Source organism: Erythrolamprus reginae, chromosome 1 (assembly GCF_031021105.1).
Source record: "Erythrolamprus reginae isolate rEryReg1 chromosome 1, rEryReg1.hap1, whole genome shotgun sequence".
Classification (NCBI taxonomy): Eukaryota; Metazoa; Chordata; class Lepidosauria; order Squamata; family Dipsadidae; genus Erythrolamprus; species Erythrolamprus reginae.
In genome coordinates, this window is record NC_091950.1 from 128836866 (window position 1) to 128861675 (window position 24810).

Consider the following 24810-nt stretch of genomic DNA (forward strand, 5'->3'; position numbering starts at 1 on the left):
GTCCCAATGCCTAAACAGCTACCCTTGCCCTGACCCCCGCAGACCACAATAAAGCTGTAGGGCGGCCACCGGACACACCGACTGGTCGGCGGCCGCACTAAGCCGGATAACCCCTCTGTGTAGCTGATCCGTCTTAGACTGCCTTACTACAAGGGATATACAGCACTGAGCGAACCAGCAGCAGGAAAATCCACAAATCCGCCCCACCCGCTTCAGAGAATGTTTACAAAGTTTTATCCTAACCATTTATATATCACTTTGCTAGTTTATGTGTACAGTTTAAAATTACCGTGTTTCTCTGAAAATAAGACCCTATCTTATATTTTTTTGGGAACCCTGAAATAAGCCCTTGATCTTATTGCCATGCACTCAAAAGCCCGATTGGGCTTATTATAAGGGGATGTCTTATTTTGAGGGAAACAGGGCAATTACTAATCAGAAACATCTTATTTTAAAATTCTGGTTATTACATGTAAGATGCACAGAAACCGTATATATAAACTTAGTATGTAGAGAGTTTAAGTGGTTACTTACAGAGATCTTTACTGCAGAGATGCAAGGATGCAGCAAGAAATGAATTACACTGCAACAGTAACCAAATCCCACCCCTCCCCAAAAACCCCTCTTATAAAGAGGTTAAATTTATGCCTTTTGCAGATCCAAGAGGTGTGTAAAATAAAATACCTAGAGCAGGGATGTTCAATCTTGGCAACTTTAAGACTTGCGGACTTCAACTCCCAGAGTTTTTCAGCCAGCATAGTTAGATGTTAAAGTACACAAGTATTAAAAGCTGCCAAGGTTGCACTTCCCTAGAGTGACTCATAAAGGAACTCACTTAGACAATTAGATAGTATCTAGATTTGATAAATATATACTAAATATATAAATAAACTCTTTCCCTGGGGAAAAATGGGAAGTATAGAAAAAGTTTAATATCTTATATGACTAAAAAAAAATTAGTGACTGAGAAAGTAGGAAAGTTATTGACATTCTTGTCAGGAACACTGCAGGGACCAGTCCAGGCAGTTGCCAGTAGTCAACACTGCCTTGCAGGCACACATACCCAAATGTTTGTAACATTTTTAAAAAGTTCTGGTTTTTTATATTTTTTTTAAATCTATATTTCTACCTACCTTTTACCCAAAGACATGAAATAATAATTATTTTTCTACAACATTCATGTTTATTGGCACAATTAAAAACATAACATGCCAAAATAAACATATCATTGTAGGTATAATTATTTGCTAAACAAATACTTCTCTCACCATCATCAAACTATTCACTAAGACTGCATTACTATTACTATTAGTCTTCCCCTCGCTCCTATCACCCATCTCCTCCCACTTATGACTGTATGACTGTAACTTGTTGTATCCTTACGGTTTATATTAATATTGATCACTCTGATTGCTTATTTGTACCCTATGACAATCATTAAGTGTTGTACCACGTGATTCTTGACAAATTTATGTTTTTCTTTTATGCACACGGAGAGCATATGCACCAAAGACAAATTCCTTGTGTGTCCAATCACACTTGGCCAATAAATAATTATGTTCTATTCTATAAAAGGATACATATCTTATCATAAATAATTATAGTGTAATTTTGTTTTTAAAAAATCTCCTTTTCTTTAAGGCCTAAGCAATATAAAGCAATTCAAGATAAAGTGGAGGCATTTTGGCTGTACAGTATACGATTTCTGAATACAGTTTGAAGCTGGCTATGATTAAATTAATCCCTTCTGCATACACAAAAAATGTATATACATATTTAGGCAGAACTTTCACTGCAAAAGAAAAAGAAAAGCAGTTTGGCAACAAGTGTGAGATTTCCATTACAAAGAACATAGGATTGCTGGCAAAGAAGGATGCATCATGTTTTTCCTTCCATAATGGCAAATTCGGGTGTATCTATTCCTTTCTTTTGTTTTCCCAATTCTAGGACGGAACACATTTGCTCAATAACATCATGTAAAGAAGAGATGAAAATACTAGTTTATCCATCAGAAAAGAGATTTACCTAAATGTCAGAAGCGTCAACACATTTTTAGGGATTGGGAAGCAATCATCCTATTGATGTTGTGCGGATAATCCTTGTTTGGCAGCTGCCTTGTTTAGTGACTATCAACAACGGTAATGAAAAAGTAGCTTTGCAACCAATCTTAACATTCTTCATCTTCACAGATCTATAAATAAAAGGGAAGCTAAAGTGAGATCATAAGAATGGTCGTGATTTCATTTAGCCACCACTTTGCTAAATGACCCAGTTGCTGGTTCCAACTGTGGTCACTAAATGAGGACTACCAATACTCCGAATATCCAAATGGCTGCAGCTAATGGCTCACATGGTGACTCGAGACTGTTCAGAAACAGTGGCAATGGAAAGGAAAAATAAGCAAAGCAGGTACAGTAGAAAGATATATTTTCTGTATCCTCTTCTATGGACCACTGTATCAGCAGCAGGGTAGGCAAGTTTTCTATTTCATAACGACTATAGAAGGGTTTGAAATCAGAATACAGTGTTCCCTTGATTTTTGCGGTTCAAACTTTGCGAATAGCTTATTTATTTATTTGTTTGTTTGTTTGTTTGTTTGTTTATTATTTATTTATTTATTTACTTACTTACTTCCTTACTGACTTACTTACCGTACTTACTTACTTACTAACTTGTTTGTTTGTTTATTTGTTTATTTGTTTGTTTGTTTGTTTGTTTGTTTTTTATTTATTTATTTATTTATTTGTTTGTTTGTTTGTTTGTTTGTTTGTTTGTTTGTTTATTTATTTATTTATTTATTTATTGATTGATTGATTTGATTTGATTTGATTTGATTTGATTTGATTTGATTTGATTTGATTTGATTTGATTTGATTTGATTTGATTTGATTTGATTTGATTTGATTTGATTTGATTTGATTTGATTTGATTTGATTTGATTTGATTTGATTTGATTTGTATGCCGCCCCTCTCCATAGACTTGGGGCAGCTAACAAAAGTGATAAAAAACAGCATGTAACAATCCGATACTAAAACAACTTTAAAAAACCCCTTATTATAAAACAAAAAATACATACAAACATGCCATGCGTAAATTGTAAAGGCCTAGGGGGAAAGAATATCTCAGTTCCCCCATGCCTGATGGCAGAGATGGGTTTTAAAAAGCTTACGAAAGGCAAGGAGGGTGGGGGCAAGTCTAATCTCTGGGGGGAGTCGGTTCCAAAGGGCTGGGGCCGCCACAGAGAAGGCTCTTCCCCTGGGTCCAGCCAAACGACATTGTTTAGTTGACAGAACCACGGTTTTTCAAAAAATGTTAATTAAAAAATACTTTGCGGGTTTTTTTCTATACCACAGTTTTTCCCACCCAATGACATCATACGTCATCGCCAAACTAATAACTTTTGCAAATAACTAACAAAAAAAAATTGTTAATAAATAATTATGTTTATAAATATCAGGATCACTAAGTGTCTTATTCAGTGGTGAGTACCAGTAATAATGGTGAGTAAATGGTTGTTAAGGGAATGGGAAATGGTAATTTAGTGATTTAAAGTGTTAAGGGAAAGCTTGTGATACTGTTCATAGCCAAAAATTGTGTTTTTACTTCCGCATCTCTACTTCGCGGAAATTCAACTTTTGCGGGCGGTCTCAGAACACATCCCCCATGAAAATCGAGGGAACACTGTATACAACACAGTGCTCAAAAAATAAAGGGAACACTTAAACAACACAATATAACTCCAAGTAAATCAAACTCCTTTGAAATCAAACTGTCCATTTAGGAAGCAACACGGATTGACAGTCAATTTCACATGTTGTTGTGCACATTCAACTTTGTACAGAACAAAGCATTCAATGAGAATATTTCATTCATTCAGATCTAGGATGTGTTATTTGAGTGTCCCCTTTATTTCTTTGAGCAGTATAGTAGGCAAGAGGCATATATGTATAGGGGTGATCTGGGGGCGGGTTCTGGATCCTTTTTCTGCCGCTTCACTTAGGGTTGTGCCATCCGCATATGCAGCAATCAAAAAATTGAAAATCCAAGATGGCGGCATCAACAGAAACACTGACAGAACAGGCTCCATGATATCATTGCAAAACTACTAATGGTTCTAAAGAACAGTTAGAACCAGTAGGAACCCACTTCTGGTGTGATCTTTCCTGACTAGCACCAACCATATCTGTCTCCTTAAACCTCAAATGCCTCTACAGTTGAGTTTCAGCTATCTGGCTATTTGGGCAAGCAACTCTCAAGTTCCATAGCTTGTCCTTTCCATCTCCTTCTGCTCCTTGAAAAATCAGCCACCTTAGTTCACTGCAACATGAATAAAACGTCTTTTACCTTTGGTCAATTTTAAAATTAAAATTTAGAAGCAACTTTTCAAGGATTTTGCGCGCTTAACTCAAAGCTTCGAGGGCTGCCCGTGGCCGAGAGAACTAAAATTATTGCTCTTCAAAGCACTAGCAATTCAACTGCTTTTGATAATGGATAATGGAACAGCTACTGATTGTGAGTGCTTTTCCTTACAGAAAGAAAAATTTGCCTATTTTTTGCATGTTCATTTATTTGTCTGTCCTCTGCACACTGTGAAACCAGCTATTTGATTATATTTCTTTACCATAAAGACAGAGGCTGGTTATTTCTCTCAACATACCTGCCACAAGATCCAGAAGCAAAGTAAATTTGAGCAAAGCAAGAACAGTCTCCATCATAAGAGAAAAAGAAGAAATCAGTCATGTTTTAATTATCCAGTGCAGCTGTAGTGTTGCAAATCATGGCTACTGAAAAAGGTTGTCAACAGGTAAGACAATTTTTTTTTTTTAAAAATGTCTGTCTTCAAGTTAGTGTTAACTCCAGGAAAGTGCTTATTCAAATTCCTGCAGTTTTCTTAGTAAGGTTTTACAGGATTGCTTTGCCTCCTTCCTAGGGCTGAGAGGAAGTGACTGGCTCAAGGTCATCTAGCTGACTTTGTTCCTAAGGCAGGACTACAACCTGTGGTCTCCTGGCTTCTAGCTTGATGCTTTAACCACCACTGGCTCTCTAGTTTTAGATATACAGAATTAAAATTCTATCTATCTATCTATCTATCTATCTATCTATCTATCTATCTATCTATCTATCTATCTATCTATCTATCTGTTCTGTCTGGGTTCCCCCAGACGTCAACACCAACTAAAAAGAGTAGCCAGACACGCTGCTAAAAAGCAAAGTCTGCCTGGTCCTCCTCCTCCTCCTGTTCCTTGTCCTCCCCCTCTGAGCATGGATCCGGCAGAGTTCCAGCCGTTCCCTGAGGAGCCTCAGACTGAATCACAACACTATCTATCTATCTATCTATCTATCTATCTATCTATCTATCTATCTATCTATCTATCTATCTATCTATCTGCAACGTCCTGCCTGTCAATGACTACTTCAGCTTCAACCGCAACAACACAATAGCACGCAACAAATTCAAACTTAATATTAATCGCTCCAAGCTTGACTGTAAAAAATATGACTTTAGCAATCGAGTGGTCGAAGCATGGAACTCATTACCGGACTCAGTAGTGTCAACCCCTAACCCCCAACATTTCTCCCTTAGACTATCCACGATTGACCTCTCCAGGTTCCTAAGAGGTCAGTAAGGGGCGTATATAAGTGCACTAGCCTGCCTTTCGTCCCCTGTCCAATTGTCTCTCCTTATCTCATATATCATATATCTTTTCTTCCTTCATATATCTTCTCCTCTATTTTTATATCTTCTCTTTATATATAACACTTCATGTCTATTCTCTTCAATATGTATTGTGTATTGGACAAAATAAATAAATAAAAAATAAAAATAAATCTATCTATCTATCTATCTAATCTATCTATCTAATCTATCTATCTTTCGCCTTTTGGAAAAGGGGCAAGGACTGACTAAAACAGCATTCTGGGTCATAACAAAAGCTTCATTTTTTTCTATATGCATCACAATAGAAACATAGAAGATTGACGACAGAAAAAGACCTCATGGTCCATCTAGTCTGCCCTTATATTTTCTCACTTTGCTTCTGATCTTTCCCCCAACTAACCTCAGGTGGTGCCTCCTTGTTCTTGTGCTCACTTTCCTATTAAAAACACTTCCCTCCTGAACCTTATTTAACCCTTTAAGATATTTAAATGTTTCAATCATGTCCCCCCTTTCCCTTCTGTCCTCCAGACTATACTAGATTAAGTTCATTAAGTCTTTCCTAATAATCTTGCATGAACACCTTGAAGGCACATATCATCTAGTGTGAGGCCATGACTCTGATTTCATTATTACAATAAAAGTAGCAAAATCTCACAGATATACATAGATTCTTATTCTTTTATTTCAGAAATATGATAAACATCTCATCACGTTAACAATTTTAATGAATTTACCAACCTAGTTTCATATTTATCTCTTTTACAACTGTTCATGACATTTCTATTTTTATTCTAGCTATGTGTTTGCTAAGAGCCTAAAATGACATAATCAATCACTAAATTGTTGCATCTTGCTAAACAAATGTAGCAATAATTAATACTACTGTGTCAGTCATAAGTAATAAAGATACTAGACAACTTTTTGTACTTTTAATGTGGAATTATATAGTGTAAACTGTAAAGTCTGCAAGCCAGCTGATTTTTGGCTCACACAGAGGCTCTGGAAGGGTATTTTTGGCTTCAAGAGAGCCTCCGGGGGGATTGGGGAAGGCGTTTTTACCTTTCCCCGGCTCCAGGGAAGCCTTTCGAGCATGGGGAGGGTGAAAAACAAGCCTGCTGGGCCCACCAGAAGTTGGGAAACAGGCCGTTTCCAGCCTCCAGAGGGCCTACAGGGAGTGAGGGAAGCTTTTTTCGCCCTCCCCAGGCATTGACTTATGGGTGTGGGCACTAGCGCATGTGCGATAGCGCGCTCACATGGTCTTCTGGCACCCGAGTAAAAAAAGGTTCACCATCACTGATCTAGCCCATGGCCTCATGATTGATGGTTATTCATATCTACATTTTGGGCATTCATTTTGAATGTTAACTGTACTTTATTTAGCAATATAATCTATTCACATTTACGGACATCAGTCAACTAGAGTTTACTACAACAGCCAACTTTCTTAAAATTAGTGAAACTTTATAGCAGTGGCAGCTACTAAATCTATTCAGCATATTTCTGCAAGCATTTCGATCTTGTTTTTGAAGTAGAAGGCTTTGAGATTGCAATTTCTAAACCTGCTATTGTGAATTACCTGTATGAAAAGTTTATCTGAAAAAAAAGTTCCATGCTAACTAATAGTAGCCTCTTAGGACATCAGAAAAACCACATACAGTGTTCCCTCGATTTTCGCGGGGGATGCGTTCCGAGACCGCCCGCGAAAGTTGAATTTCCGCGAAGTAGAGATGCGGAAGTAAATACACTATTTTTGGCTATGAACAGTAACACAAGCCTTCCCTTAACACTTTAAACCCCTAAATTGCAATTTCCCATTCCCTTAGCAACCATTTAGATTATTACTCACCATGTTTCTTTATTAAAATTTATTTAAAAAAATATTTATTAAAGGTGGAGGAAAGTTTGGTGATGATATATGACATCATCGGGCAGGAAAAACCGTGGTATAGGGGGGGAAACCACAAAGTATTTTTTAATTAATATTTTTGAAAAACCGTGGTATAGACTTTTCGCGAAGTTCGAACCCGCGAAAATCGAGGGAACACTGTATTATAATTTTAAAAATATGTAGTACAAGGGATAGAATGGTAGCATCTGTATAGTCATGTTAAGCCCAGTGGCTTAGCATGTTATATGAATACAGTCACATTTTCTCAGTTTGTTCCTTTTTGATATTTCCTGGTAACAAGGAAAAATTCCCAAAACACAGAAGGTTTTGACCAATGGTGCTGCAACTATTTTATCATGAAAATTACTAATAATTAACAGGTAATTTTTTTTGCTTGTTTGCTAACTATTATCTAGAATCCTTAATGGGTTCACATTGTAATTTTGATGAAACCGTAATGTTCAAAAGTCATGCAACATTTAGAGTAATGCATTTATACCAGAAAGCTAAGATATTAATGTTTTAACAAGCTGCATTAAAAACTGATATTTGGAATAGTTACTGGAAAATGAAGTATGGAGTATGAAGATATGGGTAATGAGGTATGAGATACAGTTAAACTAGGGTCTTCAGATTGTTTGAAATGTTTCAAGAAAGTAGTCAAATTTAATTGCTTCTAATTTTTAATATTTTAAGATAATATAATTGATTACATATAAGTCATAACAACAAGCATTATAACAAACAATCTCTTGTTTTTTATTCTCCTATTTGTCATTTTTAATAAAAGAACTTGTACTCAATTTAGATAATATATTTCTTTGAAAGAATATTTGGGGTCAGGCTGTTTCAAAAAATGGTTCATAGTAGTTTATATTGTCCTGGATAGTTAAAGTTCATTTAATAGGAAAGTAATGCAAATGAATAGAAAGCAAACACAAATAACCTCAATAAATATGGGGCAATGTAATTGTGCCATGGAATTAAAGTGCACTAAACTACTAACTGTTGTAAACTAGTCTAACAAGCTGGCATCAATTGGAAAACAGCAACTCACACCGCCTACATGTGAGAATATGAGTCACCTAAGCAGACCCAACCATGACCTCAATCAATCTTCATGTGATTTGCTCATTACAATTTTGAAATAGGCCATTTGGCAGTATCAGTCATGTAAATAGTAAATACAAATGTTAATAAAGCCATTTTTTAAAATATCCCTTTATGTGAGATACCTTGTTATTTTCATTTAATTTCCAGCTGGAGTTCAGGAGAGACCTGAATTTGCTTTCTGCTTTAAGCAATACTCTAACATATCTCAAGGTTTCCTTATTTATTTATTAGTCAAACATGTACAAGATAGCAGGTATAAGTATAAACATAAACAAAGGAAGTAAGTACAGATAAATGGGGACAATAAGACAGTAAGATGGTAGACATGCTGGTGCGCTTATGCACGCCCCTCTTACGGATCTCTTAGGAATGGGGATAGATTCACTGTTTGAGGTTGAAGCTGTGAGATTTTGAGGATGTAACAACGGACTCGTGACCTGGTTTGCAACATGAATGAGGCTGATTACATATGCATATCCTTGTTTTATTTAGTTCTTTCACATTTATTCTACATTCTTTATGGTCTTTAAGGCTTCCATTTTGAATGGACTATCTATTGAAAATCAGCACCACAAGTTCATATGGGCTGCTAGCTTTCTTTATTAGAGTAGCTAGCTTTCTTTATTAGAGTAACAGAAACGTATTGCAGAATTACTCTTTCAATTTGTTCTGGGCAAGGGACATAACACTAACTTCCAATTGGAAAAATACGAGACTTTAAATACAGCCAACATCGTTTTTTCAATATTTTTTTCCAGACTTTCTAACAAATATTCAAGACAGACTTTCTAACAAATATTAAATGTTGCCCTTTTCAGAACTCTCAGTTGCAACAATCCCATGTTTTGTTAGTTGTTCATAAAAGAATTAATTTGGCCCAAATTGTTTTTTTATAGCTTGCAGAATGGGAGGTCAATTTCAGCTCCTAATTCCTAATAGAAGCAAGGGTTCCTCTGGCATATCCCTGCAAGAGCTAAGCCTGAACTCCATTCTCCCATCACATTTCAAAAGCTCCATGTGAAGAGCAGCTATTTTCCAAACTAATGTTTACCACATTCTTTTGCCCTTGTTTGGAAACTCTGTACTCTGGATCTATTCACTCACACTTAGAATTCTAAAGGCCTAAAAATGAGAAGACACAAGAAATAATAACTATTTTGGAAAACTAAGCTAAAGCAATTAAACGAGGGATTTAAACAGTGAAATAATGTGGTAGAGAACCCAGAAGACAAAACTAGATTATTATTTTTTTACTGGAGATGGTTTCTTTTTGTTTTGGCATATATACCTAAATTAAAGGTTTTTTTAAAAAAAATTATGAGTGAATTTTATAAACAATAATGTTTTTTGGAAGAGTTAGGGATAATTTTGAAATTTGAATATATATCATCAGTCTGTGAATTATGGGCGGAGTTAGGATGGGAGACACTCAGGAAAGATTAAAGAGGGTGTAAGAGCAAATAGAGGGCTTACAAAACTTTTGTCAGACCCATCCTCGAATACAGCTTCTCTGTCTGGAACCCATATCACATCTCGGACATCAACACACTCGAAAATGTCCAACAATATTTCACCAGAAGAGCCCTTCACTCCACCATTCAAAACAGAATACCCTACGAAACTAGACTTACAATCCTGGGTCTAGAAAGCCTAGAACTACGACGCCTTAAACATGATCTAAGTAGTGCCTGCAAGATCATATGCTGCAACATCCTGCCTGTCAATGACTACTTCAGCTTCAACCGTAATAACACAAGAGCATGCAACAGGTTCAAACTTAATATCATCCGCTCCAAACTTGACTGTAAAAAATATGACTTTAGCAATCGAGTTGTCGAAGCGCGGTACTCATTACCTGACTCTGTGGTATCAACCCCCAACCCCCTTAGACTATCCACAGTTGACCTCACCAGGTTCCTTAGAGGTCAGTAAGGGGCGAGCATAAGTGCACTAGTGTGCCTTCCGTCCCCTGTCCAGTTGCCCCTCCTATATTTTATACATCATTTTTCCCATTCATATATCTTTTCTTCTATTCTTCATTGACGTATTCTATTCTCATATCTTTTCTTCTATCCTCTCCCTGATATTTACTACTACATGTTTTATTCTCTTTAACTTTCAATTTGTATTGGACTAACTAACTAACTAACTAAACAAACAAACAAACAAACAAACAAATAAAGTAGTAGAGGAGGAGTGAAGGAATTAGTAGGTAGTAGGAGAAGATGGAGAAAAAGGGAGGGAGTGCAAGAAATAACAAGAAGTGAGGCAGATCGGTGATAGATAAGAAATTTTTTTGAATAAGAGGTGGATTCTGGAATAATGGACTAAATTGTGTAATTATATATGATGTTTGTAATATTGAAAGGTATATACATGTGAATTTATTTATGAGAAGATGGAGAAAAATAAAAAACCTTTTGAAAAAAAAAAGATTTCTGCAAGCAGTCAGTGAGTCATCAGCTGGCTGGCCTCTCTCAGTGGTGATGGACAAGTAGAATATTTTCTGATGCTGCGGAAGAATTGAGGAAAGCAAAGACCAGGACCAGCCAAGCTCTCACAGATAGCCTTGGCTATATGTTTCACTAGGGAAAAATATGGACATGATTTTTTTTTTTTTTAAAATGTGTTTGCATACCTAGGTGTGGAATAAAAATATCCCAATGCAAATATTGTAAACCCAATTGGCCTCGTGGTTTCTAAGAGCAGCAATTCAACAACATATACAAAAGGTTGCTATTTGATTATTATTGTTTTTAGTACAACAATGTGCTTGGATTCTGAAGTCTACCGCACAAAAGCAGTATATGGAAGTGTGGGTCACCTGATAAATGACAAGAGTGAGGAAACTGAAAATAGAGAGGATGTAGAAGTTGGATAATGGCAGAAAACAAAAGTAGAACTATATAATTATATCTTCTATGTCTATGTTTCTATATAATCAGTGAAAATTAATATCTGTTGCCTTATGCAAACATGCCTGATTTGGAGATTTTAACACACTCTTCCCCTCTTCTTTCTTTCCAAGAAGTAGTATTTTTTTTTCTATCATACTTCCCTTCAGGATTTCACTCACATATTTTTTTTCCTTGTCAGACCTGTTTATTCCAGTATTTAGAAACATAGAAAATTGATGTCAGAAAAAGACCTCATGGTCCATCTAGTCTGCCCTTATACTATTTCCTGTATTTTATCTTAGGATGGATCTATGTTTATCCCAGGCATGTTTAAATTCAGTTAGTATGGATTTACGAATCAGTCTGCTGGAAGTTTTTTCCAAGCATCTATTACTCTTCAGTAAAATAATATTTTCTCATGTTGCTTCTGATCTTTCCCCCAACTAACCTCAGATTGTGTCCCCTTGTTATTGTCTTCATTTTCCTATTAAAAACACTTCCCTCCTGAACCTTATTTAACCCTTTAACATATTTAAATGTTTCAATCATGACCCCCCTTTTCCTTCTGTCCTCCAGACTATACAGATTGAGTTCATTAAGTCTTTCCTGATATGTTTTATGCTTAAGACCTTCCACCATTCTTGTAGCCCGTCTTTTCCGTTATCAGCTGCAGCCTCTGAATTTTCAAATTCCTCCACATTTGGTCTTTATTCAAGTTCCTTCCCTCATCTTCTTCTTTCTTCTTCTCAGCAGCATCCCATTCTTCTCTTATTTGGATCATGGATCAGGCTTTTCTTTTGATGATTTAGCATTTGTTTTGAACACACAGCGGTTGTAGTTTTATGCCCTGAATGCTGGATCAGAACAGGAAATGCAAACCAGTGTGGATAGTTTTGCAGCAGCATGCGACAAATTTGGTCTCCTTATCAACATAAAGAAGACCGAATGATGCATCAGCCAGCTCCAAAATCCAAATATCAAGAGTCCACCATCACAGTAAAGGGACAAAAGCTACAAACAGTGGACCAATTTACATATTTTGGCAGCATTCTTTCCCGTGCAGTGACAATTGACATTGAGGTCCACTGCAGAATCGCCAAGGCAAGCTCTGCATTTGGCAGACTAATGACCAACATGTGGAACCGGCTTGGAATAAGCCTTGCTACAAAGCTCAAAATCTACTGAGCAGAAGTTCTAACTAACCTGTTGTATGCCAGTGAGACTTGGACTGTATACAAGAGAAATGCTAGGCAATTGAACCACTTCCATATGACCTGCCTCCATAGAATACTGAGGATACGGTGGCAGGATAAGGTGCCTGTCACTGAAGTCCTCTCCAGAGCAGGCCTGCCATCAATTCCCACCCTGCTGATTAAAGCCCAGATACGCTGGGCAGGCCATGTTGCTAGGATGTCAGACCATCAAATCCCTAAACAGCTCCTCTATGGGGAGTTGTCTCAAGGAAATCAATTGCATGGGAGACAAAAGAAGCAATACAAATACATGTTGAAAGCCTCCTTCAGGACACCACCTCCTGGGAAACCCTGGCACAAGACCGACCAACACTGCACATGTTGATCCACCAAGGCTGCCAGACATCTGAGGCCAGAAGAACATCCGTAGCAGAAGAGAAGCGAGCACTCCGCAAAGCCAGAGCTGCAAATGCTGCTACAATGGTGCCGACACATGTCTGCCCAACATGTAGCAGAACATTTTGTGCCCATATAGGCCTTACCAGCCACCTGCAGACACATCACATACAGCCCACAACCCATTAGATGTCAAGGTCCTTTTCGAACACAACGGACAAACATCATCATAAACAAGTCTGAAGAGGAAGTACTGTATATGCAAATGAAATACTCTTTTGCATAAAGAAGAAAGACTGTGTGCATTGAAATGACAAACCTTTGTTTGGGCAGCTTCCTCTGCTTTGTTATTAAAATGGGAGAGAATCATTGAAATCTGAATTCTTTTGCATACCAGCAGTTACTGTAGAAGCTGATCTATGCTGTAGATAAAGATATAGATGTATATTATAGATATAAATATAGATATATTGACATTCAGTAACTGAAGTTCATTATAATGGCTTGGTTGATTGTCATGATCAGAGGGACACAGTTAATAACTTTCCCAGGCTAAGAGCCCCATCTGAGAGAATGGAGAAAACACTGCAAATCATAATTTAATTTTATTTTTGGTGGCATGTAGGATGACTGCAGTTTTAGAAGTTTTCATTTAACTGTACGTAGTTTTCTATTCTTTTCTATTTATCTGAGTTTTGGAATATAATTATGGAAAAGAGCTCTCTTTTTTTTGTGCCTCAGAAAGATAAGTCTCTGAAAGCAGAAAAGAACCACATTTCAGCACCATTTCAGCACCTAATCAACACCTAAAAAACAATAACTTATTGGACCCAAACCAGCATGGATTTACTGAGGGCAAGTCATGACAGACTAATCTCATTGATTTCTTTGATTATGTCACAAAGGTGTTGGATGAAGGTGGTGCGGTGGATATTGCCTATCTGCACTTCAGCAAAGCCTTTGATACGGTTCCACATAAAGAGCTGATAGATAAATTAGTGAAGATTGGACTTAATCCCTGGATAGTGCAGGGATTAAGTTCAGCTGGCTGAAGCGTAGATATCAGAGAGTTGTTGTTAATGGCGAGTATTTTGAGCAGAGATTGGTTACAAGCAGTGTGCCATAAGGGTCTGTTCTGGGTCCTATTCATTTTAATGTGTTTGTGAGTGACATAGGGCAAGGTTTGGTAGGGAAGGTTTGCCTATTTGACTCTAAAGTGTGCAATAGGGCTGATATTCCTGAAGGCGTCTGTAATATGGCAAATGATTTAGCTTTACTAGAAAGGGGTCAAAGCAATGGAAATTGCAGTTTAATGTTTCCAAATGTAAAATAATGCACTTGGGGAAAAGGAATCCTCAATCTGAGTATTGTATTGACAGTTCTGTGTTAGTAAAAACTTCAGAAGAGAAGGATTTAGGGGTAGTGATTTCTGACAGTCTCAAAATGGGTGAATAGTGTGGTCAGGTGGTAGGAAAGAAAGGAGAATACTTGGCTGCATAGCTAGAGGTATAACAAGCAGGAAAGGGGAGATTGTGATCCTGCTGTGTTCAGTTCTGGAAACCTCACCTACAAAAAGATATTGATAAAACTGAACGGGTCCAAAGACGGGCTACAAAAATGGTGGAAGGTCTTAAGCATAAAACTTATCAGGAAAGACAATGAACTCAATCTGTATAGTCTGGAGGACAGAAGAGAAAGTGGGGACATGATCAAAACATTTAAATATGTTAAAGGGTTAAATAAGGTTCAGGAGGGAAGTGTTTTTAATAGGAAAGTGAACATAAGAACAAGGGGGCACAATCTGAGGTTATTTGGGGGAAAGATCAGAAGCAACGTGAGAAAATATTATTTTACTGAAAGAGTAACAGATGCCTGGAACAAACTTCCAGCAGACATGGTTGGTAAATCCACAGTAACTGAATTTAAACATGCCTGGGGTAAACATATATCCATCCTAAAATAAAATACAGGAAATAGTATAGACTAGATGGACCATGAGGTCTTTTTCTGCCGACAATCTTCTATGTTTCTATTTGTTGTGATAAGCAAAACCAACAGTACCAATCACAAAAAAAGCTCAGGCCCAAAGGTGAGATGGGTCTGGAGAGGAAAAAAATATTGGAAAAAAAATCCTAATGCATCCATATGGGCTCAGAGGATTGCTGATTGTTAGAAGTCCTACCAGCCAACTTCATCTATCTCTTGCAGGATTTTTTTCAGCTATTAGTTCCCCAGTTCCCTGCTTGAAGTCTCCAAGAGGAGAATGGCCATTCTTTGGCTCAGCGATGCCCTCATATGTGAGTCAGCGTGGAACTCATTACCGGACTCAGTAGTGTGAACCCCTAACCCCAAACATTTTTCCTTTAGACTATCCATGATTGACCTCTCCAGGTTCCTTAGAGGTCAGTAAGGGGCATGTACAAGTGCACCAGTGTGCCTTCCGTCCCCTGTCCAATTGTCTCTCCTTATCTCATTTATCTTTTCTTCCTTTCAAATATGTTCACCTATACTTTTATATCTTTTCTTCTATTCTTTTCTTTACTTATATTATTACATATCTTTCTCTTCAATGTGTATTATGTATTGGACAAAATAAATAAATGAAATAAATGAAATAAATGAAATAAATGAAATAAATGAAATAAATGAAATAAATGAAATAAATGAAATAAATGAAATAAATGAAATAAATGAAATAAATAAAATAAATAAAATAAATAAAATAAATAAAATAAATAAATAAAATAAAATAAAATAAAATAAAATAACATAACATAAAATAAAATAAAATAAAATAAAATAAAATAAAATAAAATAAAATAAAATAAAATAAAATAAAATAAAATAAAATAAAATAAAATAAAATAAAATAAAATAATAAAATAAAATAAAAAAGATAGTAATAGAGCCTTGCTAGAACTGGCTGTGAAAGCTAAGACTTAAAAACCCTCAGGAAGATGTGTCCTTCTGTAAGTTTCTAACTCTGTGAATCTCTAATTTTCTGCACACTTGACTTGGTTACCAGATTTATTTGTTTGTTTGTTTGTTTGTTTGTTTGTTTATTCATTCATTCATTCATTCATTCATTCATTCATTTATTTATTTATTTATTTATTTATTTATTTATTTATTTATTGGATTTGTATGCCACCCCTCTCTGTAGACTCGGGGCGGTTAACAACAGTAATAAAAACAGCATATAACAATATAAAGAAGCTTGCTTCTTTAACAGCCCAGCTGTAACAAGATTCATATATCCAATGAAAAAGGAAGCTCTTTGGACATATTATTTCTTAAAGTAGTCACATATCTCCTCTGACAACTTAGGAAAGGTTAAGTATATTAAAGTTTGAATTGTGCACATATTCAGTCAATCATTAATGCCACTCACCCACCCTCATCAAAGATTGCTAATCTGAAGTTCTTCCGATTGTGGGAATAAGAAAGATGCCACAGTAATTTCAAGTAACCTGGCTGGAAAACATTTCAAGTCTTATCTGGAACTGAAATACAATACTTTTCTAGCAACTAAAATTCATTGGCTTAGGCAGCAGACATTTTTGAACATATTTGAAAGCTTTACAGTGGTTCTCAATCTTTCTAATGCTGCGACCCCTTAATACAGTTCCTCATGTTGCGGTGACCCCCAGCCATAAGTCTAGCATCAATTCTCCCAACAAAGCTTTAAGATGATGTGCAGAAAGGTCAGAGGGACACCCCCACGGTAAACGCCTGATTGATTGGATTGTAAAACTATGTTCCAAGGCACCAGAATAGAAGCTTTAGTTCCTAACACCATGGGAAATGTGTCTTTTCCCATGGTCTTAGGTGACCCCTAAGGGCTCCCAACCCCCAGGTTGAGAACCAATGCTTACAGTTTTCAAGTGCACTTGTTGAGGCAGGATGGTTAGAAGTTAGTGGAAAAAAGGTGAAAGGAAAAAGGAGAAATGTGGCCAACCTATCCCCAACTAATTTTTTTTTTAGATAACAAGGAGAACTTCCATATATTCAAATTGTATCTTATCAAGGTACAGAATGATATGGAAAAAGAAATAAGCCCATGTTAGCAATACCACTTTTTAACAGAGCCCCCACCTCGGAAGGATGGAAGGCTGAGTCAACCTTGAGACGGTGATGAGATTTGAACCGCTTACCTGCAGATCTAGCAGTCTAGGTTCATGGGGGGATGCAGTTGTAATAGGTATCCTGAGTTTAGCAGTATTCCACGATTAGCACCAGACCTTGTCCAAGAATGCTAAAACTATGCCAAATACTTTTGAACTGAACATATGCAAAAAAGGGGGAAGTTTTGAGAGATGGCTATACTCACCTGCATAGTCAATCATCAAAATTCTATCAGTTTTGCTGCATCTTTCCTTAAAGAGAGTTGATATTTTTCTCCACTTGCTGCTGAGAAGTAGTGGAAGGGCATACAAAGCCATGGAAACCCAACAAACGTTTTTCTTTAACTTCTATATAAAAACTGTAAGAAGAGCAAAATTCACTAATCTTGTTAACTGAGGCAGAATAGGGTTTAGCAATCAAGGCAGTATAATTTACATTGCCATCACTTTTACGCTGACTCAGAAAAAGGGTCTGTAGCTACCAGGAAAAGCATTTTTTTTAAAGTAAATTAAACAGAAAATAATTTATTTATTTATTTTATTTATTTATTAGATTTGTATGCCACCCCTCTCCAAAGACTTGGAGTGGCTCACAAAAACTTGGAGCGGCTCACAACAACTTTCAATTTATCTACTTTCAGTTTATCAACTTAATATCAGCTCCTGACCAGGCGCTGTTCTATGCTGCCACCTATTATCTGTTTTTGAATACTGCAGTACACCAAGGAAAAGTGAAAACAGCAGTGTTAATATAGAGATTGCTCCTGTGAGGTGCAAAAAACATAAGGCTGTGTAAGATATTTGTATAAGGTGACTAGATTATAAATTCGGTGAAGTGGGACACAATTGACGGGGGGAGGAGGGGGAGGCCACGACTGGAAAATCTCTGTAGGCTTTCCCGGCCCTATTATTGCAGTAGAAACTTCAGTAAGAGAAGAGAAGGAAAGAGAGCAAAATAGCTTGCCTCTTCTGCTTTCATGGTTACTTCTTATACTGGAATGCTGGATAGGAGTGCGCCCGGACTCTCTTGCGCGCATGTGCCTGCTGTTGAGCATGCACAAAGGGACCCACATGATGCCATGTGGTGGCACGGCATCAAAGGAGCATTGCGGCTCCAAAGCAATAAAATCAAAGCAATCGAGTTGTTGAAGTGTGGAACTCATTACCAGACTCCGTGGTGTCAACCGCCAACCCCCAACATTTTTCCCTTAGACTTTCCACGGTTGACTTCTCCAGATTCCTTAGAGGTCAGTAAGGGGCGAGCATAAGTGCACTAGTGTGCCTTCCGTCCCCTGTCCAATTGTCTCTCCTATATTTTATATATCTTTTCTCCCATCCATATATCCTTCCTCTACTCTTCATTGATGTATTCTATTCTCATATCTCTTCTTCTATCCCTTCCCTGATATTTACTACTGCACGTTTTTATTCTCCTTAACTTTCAATTTGTATTGGGCTAAATAAATAAATAAATAAACAAACAAACAAACAAACAAACAAACAAATCAATCAATCAATCAATCAATCAATCATTGCCCCCACCCTCCTTGCCTTTCGCAAACTCCTTAAAACCCACCTCTGCCATTAGGCATGGGGGAACTGAAACATCTCCCCCTTGCCCATGTTGTTTTGGTATTAGATTGATTGTATGCATGTTTTTTAATATTCTGGGATTGTTTTTTATGAATTTTTAGCTTAAAATTATAATTGGATTGGTGGGTATTGGATTTGTTATTATGTATTGTTTTTATCTTGTTGTGAGCCGCCCCGAGTTTTCGGAGAGGGGCGGCATATAAATCCAATAAATCTAATCTAATCTAATCAATCAATCAATCAATCAACCAATCAATCCAGGGAGTCAATCAACATATGTCTTTCAGGCAATCAACATATGTCTTTCAAAAAATCGGGACTTTTTAAAAACGCCGCGGGACAAATTGGTAAAATGCGGGACTGTCCCGCCAAAAGTGGGACACCTAGTCACCTTATATTTGTAGAGCATAAGTTCTATATTGTGAACTGTACCATACATATAATTTATAGAGCTAAAGCGGGGGTCAGCAACCTGTGGCTCTGGAGCTGCATGTGGCTCTTTCATCCTTCTGCTGCGGCTCCCTGTCGAAGGTCGGCTCCACAATTGATAGAGCTTTTGGTTAGGACAGGTAGAGGGAAAAAAAAGATGCTGCTCTAGGATGAGACTCTATGGTGGGGAGAGGAATTAGATTTCCAGTCAGTTCCAGAATTGAATGGGGGGACCTCTGGTTAGGACCTTTGTTGCTCTTTGAGTGCTGACCCCTGGGCTAAATACTTTGCTTTGGATATAAGATGGTAAATCAACAATAAGATTCATGTCCAGAGGAGAGTGGTTTTTCCTTTCCCCTAAGTCAACATGCTAACATTAACATTGCTTAGTAAATCTTAACATATTGACTTAATGGAAAATCCTGCTTCATTTTCTTTTTTTTTGGCTCTGATTTTGGCTTGTATCTCACAATGTTCATTTGTAATTTGCTTTGCTTTGAATCATGGCATTATCACCGAAGCCTAGTCAGCTCATGGGTTAAATATAGGCAAGGATTATGGCATGCTCAACAGCTAGCGTTTTAGGTGAAAAGCAACACAAGGACAAGAACAACAAAAGGCTCCTTCAAAGGCCAACTTACAAACCTTGCCCGCCAAGAATGCTAGTGTCACTTTACTTACGTCTTTCAGAAATGTTTAACTAGTTATTTGGCCATCTGTGTTTGTGTAATCTCTAATCCCCTACATCAGAAACACTGTTGATTTATTTCTCCCTTGAGAGGAAAAACATTTATGCAATCTACAAAAATAAAAATAAGGAACCATCAGTAGGTGTATAAAGCTTGTAATTGAAACCCACCATCATTTGGTGCCCTTGGTCATTTGTGCAGAATATCAGGTTATTCATATTTTATCTTTAATTAAAATTCAGTACAATACCTTACCCTACCCAAACATGTTATAATATACCTACCTCTCCCTTCAAATGCGCATCTACCCCTCCTACTTTTCAGAGCAATAGAAAAGTTCCTGGGGTTTACTAATTTGGAAGGCAATCATTGGGATGTTAAGGTGCTTAGTTTATTGGGCACATAAATAATTTAAGGGCATACCATATTTTTCAGAGTATAAAACATACCTTTTTCCTCCCTAAAAGAGGCTGAAAATTTGGGTGCGTCTTATACTTAAAATACAGCTTTTTTGAAGCTTTTCCCCCAGCCCTAATTAGGTGCTGACAATCTTTCTGGCTTCCTATTCCCTCTGGAAAAGGTTTTTTTCCAGCCTTAAGTCTTTGCAGGCTTGTTTTCATTCCTACTCCCTTTGAAAAAGGCTTTTTCAGCCTTAACCAGGGGATAAAATAATGTGATGACACTGAACAGACTAAGGATGCTAGACAGATGAATATTTGGTATTCCCTATTTTCCTCCCTCAAAACTAAGGTGTGTCTTATACTCTGAAAAATACTGTATTTTAAAAAGTCTCCAGAAGACAGTGAAATCCATTGCCTCAGTGTTGAAATGTAAGAGTCTCAATAGATGGCCACATTATTTATATGTGTTTATATAATAAATCCTCATTGTAAGGATTAGTCATCTTCTTTGGCTTCTTCTAGCCTTCTTGGTTCATTTATCTGCAATTTACTTAAAACAATGATGTGGCTGAGCGTTATCCTCATAATTTTGGCTTCCTTTTCTTTCTTCTGTTCAGATCTTCAGTTTTGAAAAATAACATTATAATTCTTAACCATTTTATAAGCATATGCTGCCCAAATAAAGAGGTGTTAAGAAGTGCTAGATGAAGAGATGAAAGGCTGAGAGTTAAATCAGATATTAAGTTGATGCTTATGGAGCAACATTCATGCACATAGATTAAGTCAGCTGAACCTTTGATCAAGGTACTGACATTGTAAGGGTTAAAAAAAAGGAACCAGATTCCTCCTTCTAAAGAGGTTGGATCCAAGCAGTCTTTTATAAGGCAGAGCCAAGAAATCAATGGGACTTAAAAGAAGATAAAGCAGTGTTAAAAGTACTTATTTATTTATTTATTTATTTTATTATTTAGATTTGTATGCTGCCCCTCTCCGAAGACTTGGGGCGGCTCACAACACGATAGAACAAATCATAAATAATCCAAATAACTTTAAAATATTTAAGATTAAAAAAGAGCCCCATATACTAACAGACACACACACAAGCATACCATATATAAATTGAACATGCCCGGAGGAGGTGTTTCAATTCCCCCATGCCTGATGGCAAAGGTGGGTTTTAAGGGGTTTACGGAAGGCAGGAAGAGTAGGGGCAGTTCTAATCTCTGAGGGGAGTTGGTTCCAGAGAGTCGGTGCCGCCACAGAGAAGGCTCTTCCCCTGGGGCCCGTCAACCGACATTGTTTAGTTGACGGGACCTGGAGAAGGCCCACTCTGTGGGACCTAATCGGTCACTGGGATTCGTGCGGCAGGAGGCGGTCTCGGAGATATTCTGGTCCAGTGCCATGAAGGGCTTTAAAGGTCATAACCAACACTTTGAATTGTGACCGGAAATTGATCGGAAGCCAATGCAGACTGCGGAGTGATGGTGAAACATGGGCATACCTAGGGAAGCCCATGACTGCTCTCGCAGCTGCATTCTGCACGATCTGAAGTTTCCGAACACTTTTCAAAGGTAGCCCCATGTAGAGAGCATTACAGTAGTCGAACCTCGAGGTGATGAGGGCATGAGTGACTGTGAGCAATGAGTCCCGGTCCAAATAGGGACGCAACTGGTGCACCAGGCGGACCTGGGCAAACGCCCCCCTCGCCACAGCTGAAAGATATTTCTCTAATGTGATCGAGGAGGACGCCCAAGTTGCAGACCCTCTCTGAGGGGGTCAATAATTCCCCCCCCCCCAGGGTAATGGACGGACAGATGGAATTGTCCTTGGGAGGCAAAACCCACAGCCACTCCGTCTTACCCGGGTTGAGTTTGAGTCTGTTGACACCCATCCAGACCCCAACAGCCGCCAGGCACCAGCACATCACTTCCACTTCCCATTGACTTCAGGGAATTTACACATCAATAAGAACAGGATGAGAATTAAAATTCATATCAACATAGGTCTAAATTAGTAAGCCAATGACCTTCCAGAAGTTACAGAGCCATTGATCATTGAGTGACAGTGTAAATATTGGAGATACAGTTCAGTGACTTTTGGTATGTCACGCCTGATGTACATCCCAAAGGTGCTTTTTTCAAGAAGCAACTGGACTTTCTGGTTTTTCTCTTGAAAGCTAAATAAGCTTCTTGGATGAGAAGCAAAACATCTTCAAAGAAAAACCAGAAACTCCAGTTGCCTCTTGAAAAAGCACCTTTTGGGACAACCAATCTCCATAAACCCTTGAAGTACATGATATATGTATGTATGATTAGATAGATAAGATAACAGAGAGAGATTTAGGAGTAGACAGATTTAGGAATTGCTAATTACATATGCATGAGACTGCACATAGTAATTTTCACTTTGGGAATATATTTAACAAAAAGCGGATTATATATATATATATATAATCCTACATGGGAGGATTATAAATCCTACACACAAACACACACACACACACACACATACAACTGTTCTCCCTAGAACAAGGACAGAAGCACCAGCCTGAAGATGACGAGTGGGCCCTCGTCGAAACATTGCCAGAAATCTCAGAATCCTACACGGGAAGAAACCTGCATATGCCAAGACTTTCATATATATATGAAGGGATTGGATACTGTAGCCTAGAGATTAATTCTCTGTCTTACAAGGCAAAGGTTGCAGGTTCAAGTCCCAGTGAGGGTATGGCTAGCTGATGAGGCCAAAACAAGGCCGAAATAGATCTATCCTAGTCTCCCTTAATTTTCAAATTCAGCAAAAAAACATGTGACATATATATATATATATATATATACATGTGTGTGTGTATGTGTGTGTCTGTGTGTCTGTGTGTGTGTGTGTGTGTATCACTTGTTTTTGCTGAAATTTTAAAATTAAGGGAGACTAAGATAGCGCTATTTTGGCCTTCTTCTGGCCTCATCAGCTAGCCATACCCTTACTGGGATTTGATCCTGGGGCCTCTGTCTTGTAAGGCAGAGAATTAACCTCTAGGCCACCAGATCTGATCCCTTCAGCTTTGTACCAGGGAGGGGCTATATGTTTTTTCTGTTGGATTACCCTGGTATATTGAAAGAACGTCACTCTCTTTCTACTTTAGTGTCATCAAACTTTACTGAAAGTTAGCTCTATACATCAGATCTCCAAACTTTTTTGGTGTGGAGGGAAGGTATGAGAACTTACATGGAGAGGGAATTTGCTGCATGGAGAAAAAACGTATTTTGTTGCAGGTGTCCATTTCCCTGGTAGCCAGATACTTTTAATACTGTGGAATAATAATTGCCAAAACATTTTAAGCTACTACAACCTCATTTTTCTCTTTCCCCCTAGATGTATGTTTTCCAAACCCTTAAAAGAAGAGAAAGCATCTCAAATGAACAGTTGGCCTTGAGGAATAAAGTGTAAGTGTTTTTAAATGATTTGAGAGAAAATAATAATAAAAGAACACAGATATAGTTCTGCACACATCAATGCATACATTTATAAATAATTTCTCTTGCAGTTCCCTTTCAGAAACACCACAGTATACAAAATATAGAAAAGGGTTGAAAGTTATTAGAAGGAAGAAATTAAATGTAGACTAGAAGGGTGAGGGGGAGGAAAGCTAAATAAAATTACATATAGTTCACTAACTTCTTGAATTTTCTTTCATTGTGTCACATCCTACTTCCACCCATTATCACTGTGGCTTAGAGTCTGTAAATGGTATTATGGTGGTTGCTTACTAGTGACCTCAATGAGTTTGATTATGTTTCTTCTTATGTTCTTATTTTGGATACTTCAAGAACTATAATAAAGAACACCCACTCATTCTTGTATTACTTTGCACCTTTTTAAGGCACTCCATCCTTATTATCTTAAATTTATTGTTATTTTTCTCTGGCAATAATCAGTTCTCACATAAGAAAATAGCTGGAAACAAATTTCTCTCACATACATTTTAATTTCATTTACTTTTCTTATAGAAAAATATTTTCTAGAATATTTTACAATGTTCTATACATAATAATTGTCATCTGATGGATCAATAGCTACAAAGCTGTCCCCTTATCGTGGGTTAGATAAACTGAGAATTCCTCATAATGCTTGGCAAGAGGAGAAGAAAGTACACTGGATTACTAACCTACAACTTGTGTCACATGTGGCAGTACAGTATCTACTTGTGATAAAATCAATATCATTTTGTTTTGCCAAATTTCTGCCGAGCTCAATTTTACTCTAAGCATCCTTATGCTATTCTATATGTGCTTAGATCAATAATCTAGAAACTTTGCAAGTCATTGCTGTTGTTCCTGCAATTACATTCATTTAAAAAAATACTTCTGTATTGAAAAAAATCCAATTACAATTTGGTATAAAGTTAAATAGTTCAACTCATTCTTTTTTCA

At 37.3% G+C, this 24810-nt stretch overlaps 1 protein-coding gene across 1 annotated transcript in view; it reads left to right on the plus strand.

Moving 5' to 3' along the window:
* The first annotated feature begins 4672 nt into the window (after positions 1-4672).
* Positions 4673-24810, plus strand: part of TRPM5 (transient receptor potential cation channel subfamily M member 5) — a 79594-nt gene continuing 59456 nt past the window's right edge. The window contains exons 1-2 of the mRNA XM_070735622.1: positions 4673-4805; positions 23753-23823. Coding sequence (XP_070591723.1) covers positions 4779-4805; positions 23753-23823 — 98 coding nt within the window. The 5' untranslated portion in view covers positions 4673-4778. The remainder of the gene's footprint in view (positions 4806-23752; positions 23824-24810) is intronic.